This window comes from Cuculus canorus, chromosome Z, assembly GCF_017976375.1.
Source record: "Cuculus canorus isolate bCucCan1 chromosome Z, bCucCan1.pri, whole genome shotgun sequence".
NCBI lineage: Eukaryota > Metazoa > Chordata > Aves > Cuculiformes > Cuculidae > Cuculus > Cuculus canorus.
Window position 1 is genome coordinate 12,229,423 of NC_071441.1, and position 12,256 is coordinate 12,241,678.

Consider the following 12,256-nt stretch of genomic DNA (forward strand, 5'->3'; position numbering starts at 1 on the left):
TTTGATTTCTAATATTCTAGCTCTTTTTGTTGTTTTGTGGGGAATGGAAACTGTTTAAATTACTTCTTGGCACAGACACTTAATCATACAGTGTTTTATCTTTTCATAGACACCAAGCAGGTACATAAGGTACCAATGAAAAATGTCAGTCAAATTTTTTCATTCCTGGTATCTCCAACTAATATTAAACACTTCAATGGATAGGACTTGGGATATTGCTACTCCACATGCACTGAAGATATTCTGCACAACTAAAATGAGTCAATAATTCAGAATGCCCGCCTCCTACCCTCTGATACATGGCATATGGTAGCATGCTTTTGGCAGGGTACAACTCTAAAATTAGGATTTCATATCTGTATTAAAATTGTAAATTTTACATCAGCATTTAAGCACGACTAAGGTTTTGTAATATTTTTTGTTCCGAAAATTGAACCTTAAAATAGTTGATTCCTTCATACAGGCATTGGCTAAGGCTGCCTGATGAGACATTATCAGGTAAATTCTGCCATAACCCAATGTTTATCAGCTCTTCCCCCTCTTACTTCTAAACTCCTCGTCTGCTTGAGTCGCACAAACAAAGACTGCTGGAAACAGTGCAAAGGTATGTTAAATAGATACTATGAAAAGCTCATTTCAGAATTAGGATTTCTTGTTCTTCTCTTGCCTAATTCCACATTGTGATACCATCTGGCATTAAGTCTCCAGGAACGAGGCAAAAGGAATAAGAGAGAAATGAAGGAGAAAGATCAGACACTACGAAGTTACAAAGACTTAATGAATGTCTGCCAACAGAGGAGTACACACAAAACCCTATCTTTCTATAGCACATCTACAGATAGATGGACTTGGCTGTGTAACAAAAACTATACTATACTGAAAATATTCACTGCCATGTGCTTTTTTGGAATGACCATTCAAGTGCAAAAGAGAGCCTTTCCTCATAAAGTAGACTGAATTCTCCCAGGTGCAAAAGAGGAGTTCTTTCCATATACCAAACTAAATATATGATTATTGCTTTACTTCCTTCATGGCCAGCATGGCTGCTATCAGTTACAAGATGCAGAAAGAAGCCAAACATAAAACTAAAGAGAAAAAGAATCAACAGGCAAAAAGTTATGGGATGCATACACAAATTATTACCGTAGTCTTAAGTTGATGTGATTCGAAGTATCCGCTGCACAAAATTAAGGTAGTACACATCTTGTAGCTTTAGAGAATTTTTAAAAAGAGAGATGTTTTGAAATTCAGCATGTCAGAAATAACTCCGATCACAACCTTATTCACAGATCATATTTGGCGGCAGTTTCAGTTAGGTCACTCCAGTTACTTTCTGCGATAACATATGTGAAGCAATTTAACACATGGGTATTATACATAAATATATTAGCAACTCACCTTCCAAGCTTTCTTGTTCATCTGGAGTGAAAGTATCCATCTGACTCTGCTCTCTCAAGAAATGGATGACTGCATAAACCAAGCGCTTGACCGATGACATTTTGAAATTGATGAGTTTCTCCTATGTCTTAAAAAGAACAGCATCTCTTATTTCAGAAAAATTAAGTATTCCAAACTCTCACTGACCTCAGTAGGAAGTATGCACGAAACACAAAAACTTAGCTTTCACCAGAAAGCCCAATAAAGTGATGCCTTGAAATAAGCCTGCAATCACTTGGTCTAACTGTGAGCAAAAGAGCATAGATTTCCACAGATTCATTCCTGTGCGGCAGCTCACCGAGGCTAAAAGAATCTATCAATTCATTTTAATTTTCTGTATAGTATACATTTCATTTCTCCTTGGGAATAGAAGCATATGCTTCATTCAAAATCAATTTAACAGCCACATCAATAAATACAGTCATGGAAAGCACAATCTCACAGAAGGCATTCTGCCCTCCAACGTCGTTCTGCTGAACCGTTTGTACTCACTTTGGACAAAAAAATGGAACACCATGACCTCAAGTGCACACTTGCCATCAGTGACACTACTGCCTCAGTCTGATTCATATTCTGCATCAGCTGGGAGTTACATAACTCCAGGGAAAAATCTAAGCTCCAACTTTCTGACTTATTTTTCCCTAGACCATTTAGATCCAAAAAGGCATCTGAGAAACACTCATTCACTGGCAAAATACTGAAAAGGACAAAGTCCTCGAAGTAAAGACAATAATATTTTTATTTTACAATTAAGCGTTGAATTGGATGCCCATCCAAAAAAGGCATCCCTTCTAAAAGCAGTAGTATAGAATCGTTTTAGACAAAGAACTGTATAAGTCCTCAAAGAATGTTTGGTTTTTGTGGTTATCCATGTCTGGAGACTCCCTTAAGGTTATGTCCTGACCTAAGACAACTACATCTTACAAGACAATTAAGCATATCAATAAATTCTTGCAACTTTAAGACAACGTTGATTCTTTCAGGTTATTTATCCATGTCTGGAGATTGTCTGCATATTATTTATTGATAGAACAGAGATGTAGATGACAAGATAATTAAACACAAAAACCGGCTGCAGCAAAACTTACAATCAATTCTCACAGGAGCGACCTCACCCAGTCACAAGGGGAACCGGATGATCTTTAAGGTCCTTTATAACCCAAACCATTCTATGATTGCATGAAAAAGGAGCGTTAAAGGAACGGCGAGACCCGGGCTGATTCTCGCAGGCCGATTTTCTCCTCGGACAAACGCAGGGGGAGAGGCAGTAGCCTCACAAGCAGGGTCGGACGATGCCCAAGACCCTTCTCCCAGTCGACAGGCCCACCCTCGTGACCGGGACGTCGCCTCGTCTCGGCGCTAGAACCGGGGGAGCATCGCCCTTACCGTTGCGAGAAGCAGCACCTCCGTCCCTGTCAGCGCCGCCGCCTCAGAGGGGACAGGCGGGCCGGGGGGAGGAGGGGGGCGGGGGCGAGGAGGAGGAGGCAGCGCGCGAGCGCGGGAAGGGCCAGAAGCCGCGCGAGCGCGGGAGGGGCGGGGGAGGCGCGCGACAGCAGGAGGGGTGAGGGGAGGCGCGTGCGCGCGCTGAGGCGCTCGGTGTCGCGGGGAGGGGCGGGGCCGGGGCGGGGGTGCAGCGCGGGGCGCGGGTAGCGGCGGCCCCGGCAGCGCCTCCCTCATGCTCGCCCGGTTCGCCGCTCGCAGGTAGGGGTGGGGGGTGTGTGGGGGTGAACCCTGAGCTGCCCCCCTCGGCGGCTCCCGGGGTGGGGGGGTAGGGCAGCGCGGGAGGGGGCAATTGAGTGCCCTCGGCAAGGCGGGCGGGGACCGTGCCTTTAGCGGCATCACGGGGAGGTGTGTAGCTGCTCCGCGAGGGGCGAGGCGGGGGCGAATGTGTCGTGGGAGCTCGTGAAATGAGGGGTTTAGTTATTTTCCCCTGTGACCATTTTCCCGGTGACTTCTGTAGCAATCCTAGGAAATCTTTGGATGTGGGTGAGAAACAGGATCTCTTCTCGTATTGCGCTCATGTAACCCCACGGGGGTTGGAACGAGATGGTCTTTAAGGTCCCTTCCAACACAAACTGTTCTGTGATTCTATGACCAGTGCGAGCCGCGTGGTTCCAATGTGACACGTTCTGGTCCGGAATGGACCCAAAAAAATCGGTGTGGAGGAAGGATTGCGGGCAGTTCTATGTGCACTGAGCAAGCGAGCATCACTGGAGAAGTGGAGAAGGCAGAAGAATAGAAGCAAAGGACCAGATATAATAGGAAACCTGGGAATAGTATCATTGCAATTGCGCTGTGCTGATGAGAATGGGGCTGAATGTGAGTGTGAAAAGAAGATGGTTACCTCTTGTGGGCTCTTGAGAAATGACAAGTGTGTGCTAACTGCATAAAACATACCGGTTTTGTCCTATTTCACCGCCTTTGTTCAGCTCGGATTGGGATTGTGGGATACCAGCAGCTAGAAAATAAGATCCAGGATCTTTTATTCTCGTGAAAACGAGAGGAGGGGAGGAAGGGAACGTTTTAGTTCAGAAAAAATTAAAAGCTCTGCCTTTGTTAGCAATTTGGAGTTGGAAGCTAAAGATACTTCCTTCTTAAATAGCATTTAAGTATTAGGTATTCATTTTGTTGTTCATCACTTTGTAAGTACAGCAGGGAGTGGTCACTGCACTGTAATTGTGAAAATTGTTTTTCCCAGTTGTCATTTGAGTGTGCCCAAATATTATATTTGTTTCACAAAAGAGAATGATCTTGAGTGTCTGACAGTGACCTCTAACTTTCAGAAGTTAAGCATTGGTCATGGAAGTATTGAATAGCAAAGGTTCTCAGCTTCCCTTTCTCCTAAGGGCATATTAACATGAGAATGACAGTTTTACAAAGTTCCAAGTATTATGTCTTACATTAAATAAAACAAGATTGAGGGCTGGATTCTTTTGGTTAAAATAGGCAACTTTTGAAAGGGAAGCTGTTTCCAATTAAATACTTCTACTGGAATCCAAAAGATTCAAGGATTAATATTTAGTTAGCCTGCCTTTTTGCCATGCATTTAAGATGTAGATTAATTAAGTGTAGTAGTCTGTTTACTTTTTGAGGATAGTCCTAGAAAAGGGGGTGGGGGAAAGAATAAAAGTACCTAGATTGACATAAATAATTTCAGGATCCTAAAATAATTTTCTAGGATTCTTGAATTCTGGAGTGTTTCTTTGAAAAATCTTCAAAATCAGTTTTTTGAGTAGAAAAATACATGTACATAGACTAAAAAGACTAGAATTTATATTTAATACTTAATTTTAGATTTCCATCACTGGAAAGAAACGCCGAAGACTGGCTTCTCTCTTGATCAGGGAGTAAACTAGCAAGAAACTGAGGCTGGGGGAAAGAGACAGGAGGAAGGCAAAGAAACCGGGAGAACTTTTATGGTCACATTCTTATACCATGCTTGTCACCATAGTGTGCACATGTTTTCATTAAACTATCAGGTTCCACACCTCAGCAATAATAAGGGCCAAGCAGGACACTTGGAACATTTTTGACTTCCCCTGTGCTCTTTGGACTGCTCACCTCCTTTGTGCTATCATGAAGCACATGCAAGAGAACCGGGTGATCAGGCCCAGTCAACATGGGTTTACAAAAGGCAGATCTTGCCAAACTAACCTGATCGCCTTCTATGACAAAATCACTCGACTACTGGATGGGGGAAAGGCTGTGGATGTAGTCTTCTTGGACTTCAGTAAAGCCTTTGACACAGTTTCTCACAGCATTCTGCTTCAGAAACTGTCAGCCTCTGGCCTGGACAGGCGTACACTCTCCTGGGTTGAAAACTGGTTGGATGGCCGGGCCCAGAGAGTGGTGGTCAATGGAGTTAACTCCAGCTGGAGGCCAGTCACAAGTGGAGTTCCTCAGGGCTCAGTACTGGGTCCAGCTCTGTTCAATGTCTTTATCAATGACCTGGATGAAGGCATTGAGTGCACCGTCAGCAAGTTTGCAGATGACACTAAGCTGGGAGGAAGTGTCCATCTGCTGGAAGGTAGGGAGGCTCTGCAAAGGGATCTGAACAGGCTGGACTGCTGGGCCGAGACCAATGGGATGAGGTTTAACAAGGCCAAATGCCGGGTCCTGCACTTGGGGCACAACAACCCTATGCAGCGCTACAGACTGGGGGAAGAATGGCTGGAGAGCTGCACGGAAGAAAAGGACCTGGGGGTGCTGGTTGACAGCCGACTGAACATGAGCCAGCAGTGTGCCCAGGTGGCCAAGAAGGCCAACGGCATCTTGGCTTGTATCAGAAATGGGGTCACCAGCAGGTCCAGGGAGGTTATTCTCCCTCTGTACTCGGCACTGGTGAGACCGCACCTTGAATACTGTGTTCAGTTCTGGACCCCTCACCACAAGAAGGATGTTGAGGCTCTGGAGCGTGTCCAGAGAAGAGCAACAAAGCTGGTGAGGGGGCTGGATAACAAGTCTTACAGGGAGCGGCTGAGAGAGCTGGGGTTGTTTAGCCTGGAGAAGAGGAGGCTGAGGGGAACCTTATTACTCTCTACAACTACCTGAAAGGAGGTTGTGGAGAGGAGGGAGCTGGCCTCTTCTCCCAAGTGACAGAGGACAGGACAAGAGGGAATGGCCTGAAGCTCCGTCAGGTTGGATATCAGAAAAAAATTCTTCACAGTAAGAGTCATTGGGTACTGGAACAGGCTGCCCAGGGAGGTGGTCGAGTCACCTTCCCTGGAGGTGTTTAAGGAACGGGTGGATGAAGTGCTTAGGGACATGGTTTAGGGAGTGTTAGGAATGGTTGGACTCGATGATCCAATGGGTCCTTTCCAACCTTGTGATTCTGTGATTCTGTGCCCTGCAGCAGCAAATCTTTCCTGTGGTCAAAAGCAACAGCTGCCATCTTTCTAACCACAGCAGGCTCCAGAAGAACAATTGGTCTGTTAGAGTTTGCAGAACAAAATTGTTCCCTGGACTGACTGAGACAAAGATTTTGTGCTTGGAAGCATTTTCTGGACTGAATATAATCCATGAGACACCAGCTGGACCATGCTAAGCAATGCAGTTATGTCTTTTGAGAACATACCTGTTATATCATTCTCTCTAAAAAAGGAAGAAGCACCTGGCTTTGAATGATTTCTTTTAAATGATTTGAGTCAGTTTGAAAGTCTGTGCTTTCTGTGCCAGGATCAAGTACTTCAAAAAGCAGGTAAATTAGGATGAACATTGAGTACTAACTTTTCAGAACAGTCTAGGAGTTGAGGCCTTTGTAGCACAAAAGCAATTGTCTCATGCTCTGGTACAAAAATTTGTCCAGTAATATCTTTTTGTAATGGAACTGCCTCCTAAAACTGTTTGATGTATCCTGGAGCTATGTTAGAGGCAATGGGGGAAAAATTGATCCCTGTTCATTCTCTCCATCCCCTTTATGATTAAGTACTTCCTCTTGTGCCCCTTTTTTTTTTTTTTGGCCAGTCTGAAGAATTCCAGTCTAGATGGTTGTTCTTTCAATGGATTCCATTCCTCACGGCAGCTGGTTATTACTCGCTCATTGCGACTTCATTGAGCAGCTGAAAGTTTTGGCAGGTGGAAAACCAGAAGATAATAGAGTTTATAACTGTTGGAAGGATCAGAACTGCAAATAGTGTGTATGTGCTTCATATTATTACAGAGTAGTATAATGAATCGTGTTTTGTTCTCGGTTCCACCTCTACTAAATACTATCACTTTTTTTCAGCTGCTTCTTGGCTGATGTTTCCATTAAACTGTTGTGTCTCCAGAATGATTAGATTATTTCACAGCTCATCACTATGTATGCAAAGTCAGAGTATGCAAATAAATGTGTTATTTCATATTTATTCAGACTGAAATTCTTTTTGTTAGTGGTTTTAAGCTTTTTTCACTGTTGTGGCATTCCTTTGTACTACACTACATTATCGTCAGTATGTTATCATCAGTAAATTTTGTCACTTCGTTAATCCTAGCGTTTTGTAGATGAGGTAGAGTACCGAACCCGGTGCTGAATCCTGCAGGGCTCCGCTAGTCATCTGGTTCCATTCAGGAAAATGAGCAGCCATTTCTGCTTCTTTCCTAGCTTAACCATTTATCCATAAGAGGATCTCCCTTCTCATCTCACAGCAGTATAGTTTTTTTAGGATTTTTGATCAGCAGTTTTGGAAATCAAATAGATTATCTTAACTGGTCTCTGTCACTTGTGAATTCTTAAAGGAATTCCAGTAGATGTGCGAGTCCAGTTGGAGGTCACAAGTGATGTTCCCTGGGTCTCAGTTTTGGGGCCAGTTCTGTTCAATGTCTTTGTTGGTGTGGATGAGGGGGTTGAGTGTGCGCTTACTAAGTTTATGGGTGACACTAGGCTGGGTGGAAGTGTTGATCTAATTGATTGGAGGAAGGCTCTACAAGGGAGATCTGAACAGGCTGAATCAATGGACTGAGAACAACAGTATGAGGTTTAACAAGGCCAAGTGCTGAGTTCTGCACTTGGGACACAACAACCCTATGCAGCGCTACAGGCTTGGGGAAGAGAGGCTGGAAAACTGCCTGATAGAGAAGGACCTGGAGGTGTTGTTTGACAGCCAACTTGAACATGAGCCAGAAGTGTGCTGAGGTGGCCAAGAAGACCAGTGGCATCTTGACCTGTATCAGAAACAGTGTGGCCACCAGGACCAGGGCGGTGATTGTGACCCTGTACTTGGCACTGGTGAGGCCGTACTTCAGATACCATGTTCAGTTTTGGGCCCCTCATTACAAGAAGGACATTGAGGATCTGAAGCGTGTCCAGAGAAGTGCAACAAAGCTAGTGAAGGGGCTGGAGAACAAGTCTTAAGAAGAGTGGCCAAGGGAACTGGGGTTGTTTAGCCTAGAGAAAAGAAGGCTGAGGGGAGACCTTATCGCTGTTTACAATGATCTGAAAAGAGGTTCTAGCAAAGTGGATGCTGGTCTCTTCTCCCAAGTGGTAGGTGATAGCTTAAGAAGGAATGGCCTCGGGTTGTGCCTGGGGAGGTGCAGATTAGACATGAGGAAATATTTCTTCAATTAAAGAGTTATCGGGCACTGGAACAGGCTGCCCAGGGAAGTGAGTCACCATCCCTGGAGGTATTTGAAAGACTGGTAGGTTATGTGCTCAGGAGTATGGTTTAGTAGTGGACAGGTATGGTTGTACTCGATCTCAAAGGTCTTGGCTTCACTTTCACTGTACATCTTATGTTAGGGAAGGTAAGGTGAGGATGGGGGAATTACACGTCTCTGAGCAAAATACAGTTGGATGTATGTGTGTTCATTGTACTTTCTCTACAAGAGTTCAGTCTTCAACAGAGACACATTTTATTTCTATTGTGGAATGTTAAATGTGCAAAGTTCTTGGCCATACTTCTACTGGAATAGTCTTTCATGTAGCCTAGAACCAGACTAGGAAGCACTCAATATTACTAAGTCTCTAGTCACTCAAAAGCTAGAGCAGAAAGCGGGCTTCTTTTGCTTGCCTAATTTGTGGTGTTGAGCAGCCACCTTGTAGCACAGAGTGCTGTTCGGGATTTTGCAAGCATTGAAACAATTATGGCATGCAAGAATGCACTGTCTTCTCAAGAATAGCGGTGACTTAAAATGGTGCAAAATAAGTGAGATTAGGTTCATTCATTTGCCAGGAAGGCATAGAGGTTTCCAGCTAACTAGGGATGATCTGTCATTGCTTTGACTGTATGAGACTTAAGATCAATGGGAAATCAAAGGATATTCTATGGTACAGGCTGAACTGATTAACTGTGGGCGTAAAACAAACTCTTTCGTGTTTAAAAACCTTCCTCAATAGTTTTCTCTGTCCTGCAGCATGGCTTTTTTTTGTCAGTCAGAGTCAGCAAGTTGATTTTCATGCATTAGCTGATGACATTTAAGTACTGAACTGTCCTGGCAGTAGTAGTGTGTGGTATTTGCACAAAATACTCTGCACTTTACCTGCTGTCCATATTGCTGGTATGATAGATCCTTATGCAGCAGCACCTGAGGGAGCTGTAGGGCCTTAAAAGCAATATTTTTCCACTGTGTTTCCATGTTTCACCTTGTGGTAGAAACAAGCAGTAAGATTACCCTAATGAACATCTGCTGCATCCAGTTACACACTTACTGCCTGCATGTGAGCATTGAAAGGCTCTCAGATTCCTTCTGAAGATTCTCCAGGCAAGTTGTGCTGTGATGGAGGTTTGCTGTGACACAGAATGAATTCTGTTCACAGAACAGGTTTGAAGCCTAGTTTAGCAGTCCTAGTAATTTTGGGGTCTGGGTTTGCTTGCTTGATGGTTTGTTTGTTTTTGAGAACCATAATTTTAGAGATTAGATAGTCTGCAGAAACAGCACCCTGGCATTTCTGTGTTTTCCACTCCAGGATATTGTGTGGAAACCAGCTCTTATGAAAGTCAGTCAGGCCAGTTTCCAAATTCCTTTTGCTTAAAGATGTGTGGAGGGCTGAGAGTAAAGGGAGAGGATGTAAGTAAATTGTAACATTTTGTGCACAAGTATGTGTTCCTATTTAAGACCTGTGTGTTTTGTTAGCTGTCACAGAGTGCCTTTTTCAATTACTTTGATGTTGATGTTAATTCAGCCAGAGAAAACAGTGAACATTTGTTGCCAGATAGTAAGGTCATAAAAGCAGCACTGAAGGTAGCGTCTATGTCAATAAAGATTTTAGAATGTTTGTGTAACTTGTGTTTTTTTGACTTGCTCACATTGATCTGAAGGGCTAAAAGTATATCTACTATAGAAGTATAATCAATGTAAAGTGTACTAGGAATGAAGTTGGAGAGAATCCTTTTTTTTCGACAAGATTAATAGTTTAGTGTTAAAAGTTGCTAAATTTTCTTCTATTCCTTCAAATGCAGTCTAAGAAAGTAAACAGTTTCTAATGACAGATATGGAGCTTTAAATTAGGAGCTACTAAGCATGCTGCCCTCCTCCTGTGGTGAGATTTGTCTGTGCCAGACACAGTCATGACACAGAGACAATCACTTTTCTAAGGAAAATGGCCTAGGAACTCGAAGCATGTATTCACTGTAAAGAGCTGAACAGATAAAAGGACTGAGAAGCAAAGTATAACATGGACTTCAAATGTGTTTGTCTGGTAGGAAGAATTTATTACTTATATTGTCAGACCGTAGTTTCATTCCTTTGGCTCAACTGAAATAATGTTGCCCTGCACTGAGCTATTTAACTATTCTTATTGTGTCTTGGACTATGTCCCATTCTCCAACCTTCTGGTTTTGCCCTGGCTTGCACAGTCCTCTGCTTGATTTTTGTCCTTTCTTTGCTACAAAATCACTTGTCTGAAATGGTGAGTCAAAAGTGAAACAATATGGAGATATATTTAAAATTCAAGCTAGAATTATGGATCTCTGTTACAGAGATTTTACCCTATTAAATTTCTGTCTTAAAATCCATCCTGAGAACACAGACCAACTGCAATGTAATGTATCTTACATTATGTTAGATGGCGCTGAATGCTCATTGTAGTTTGTTTCTGAAACCCTTTTTAACTTCTCCATTTAAAGTATTCCATTCCATAGGAGGCTTGTCTGTTAAAAATCTTTGCTTAAACCATGCCTGTCTGCTATCCTTTATGTGTTTGGTAGCATTTGAGTCTTATTTTCAAGGAAATGCTAACATATGGCATAGTATTCAAGTATTAAATTGTGTGTCCTGAGGCAATCTGTCAGTTTTTATATTGCCTGAACGGGACTTGGCCATTTTTTTTGTTTGTTTGTTTTTTAACAAGGCCACTAGGTGGAGTCAAAACACTGGGACCCTGAGGATGTTGGTGGCGGGTACCTGATGGAATGGACTGAAGTACACTGCTAGCTTCCAGCATGTAGTACAGGTTCTCCTGCAGCCTGTAAGACTAGTGAGTGTTGTTTAACCAAGATTTGCTGTTTCAAAGGATAAAGATCAAAGTGTTTTTACTGTTGTTCTTAATTTTAAATTTGCAGTAAATTACTGATTGAAAAAGTTCGCTGTGTTCATTACAAATCTGCTCTTATTTATAGCCTTAAGAATTTCCCCTTAAGTATACATCAGGTACATCAAGAAAAACTTATTTGTATTTGTTTGCCGTTGGATTATTCAAAAACTAGGTGACTGAAGCATGTGCGTTTGACATCCTTCTCTCTGTCTTTCTGATCTTTACCACTGAAGCTGTTATCCCAGACCTTTTGTCAGCAATGAGTATGGCTTCCCATCCTACATGAAGCTGACTTTTGAATGAATACATGGAACTGTCAGGTCGAGTAGCAAGTTCAATAATCTGGTCTGTGTATATATATATATTTCCCAGAAATATATTTATTAATACACTTCATTCTGTAACATGGTACTTGTCATTGTAACTACTACTTTTTGGATGAAGATTAATTGAGATCTGCAAGTACCATTAAAAAGTCTTTAGGTAGAGTTATAGCTATCCATCTTTGACCAGAGTTAAATGAGACAAGAGGCTTAAATCTTGACCATATTATAAAGTGATTATCACTAGTGGGAGAATATTGTGAACAAGCTTGCAGGCTTTTGTGTTTGTACTTCCTAAAGCTGTTACAAACCATAGCTGCTTCTGCTTCACAGATTGTGGCTTTCTTGGTTTATTTCAATGGTGTTAATGGAATGTGCCAACGAAGGGTTACTTGGCACGTTCAAATCACAGAAAGTGTTTCTAAACAAAATCAGACTTACAGAAATGCTTAATATGTTTAAAATACTTAACACAAGTTATAAATCAGCTTTTTTTCCTTAGGAGTGGTTATGTTGGCCACTGTATTGCTGTACAGATAAAGATCCT

At 42.5% G+C, this 12,256-nt stretch overlaps 2 protein-coding genes across 7 annotated transcripts in view; one reads left to right on the top strand and one right to left on the bottom strand.

Moving 5' to 3' along the window:
- SGTB (small glutamine rich tetratricopeptide repeat co-chaperone beta) overlaps nt 1-2,947 on the bottom strand; it is a 49,546-nt gene extending 46,599 nt beyond the window's left edge. For 2 of the 3 annotated variants that reach the window (XM_054054053.1, XM_054054051.1), the window contains exons 1-2: nt 2,824-2,947; nt 1,399-1,525 (exon numbers count right to left, since the gene is read on the bottom strand). In XM_054054053.1, coding sequence (XP_053910028.1) covers nt 1,399-1,498 — 100 coding nt within the window. In that variant the 5' untranslated portion in view covers nt 1,499-1,525; nt 2,824-2,947. Of the gene's footprint in view, nt 1-1,398; nt 1,526-2,525; nt 2,756-2,823 lie in introns of those variants that run through there. The other variant, XM_054054052.1, reaches the window with a different exon arrangement.
- A 60-nt stretch (nt 2,948-3,007) lies between these two features.
- The window catches only part of NLN (neurolysin), a 38,387-nt gene continuing 29,138 nt past the window's right edge, over nt 3,008-12,256 (top strand). For 2 of the 4 annotated variants that reach the window (XM_054053908.1, XM_054053913.1), the window contains exons 1-2: nt 3,048-3,138; nt 11,204-11,329. Coding sequence is in view for 1 of the 4 variants with exons in the window: in XM_054053907.1 (XP_053909882.1) it covers nt 3,113-3,138 (26 nt within the window). In the remaining 3 variants the exon portion in view is untranslated. Of the gene's footprint in view, nt 3,139-11,203; nt 11,330-12,256 lie in introns of all 4 variants that reach the window. The other 2 variants (XM_054053907.1, XM_054053912.1) reach the window with 2 other exon arrangements.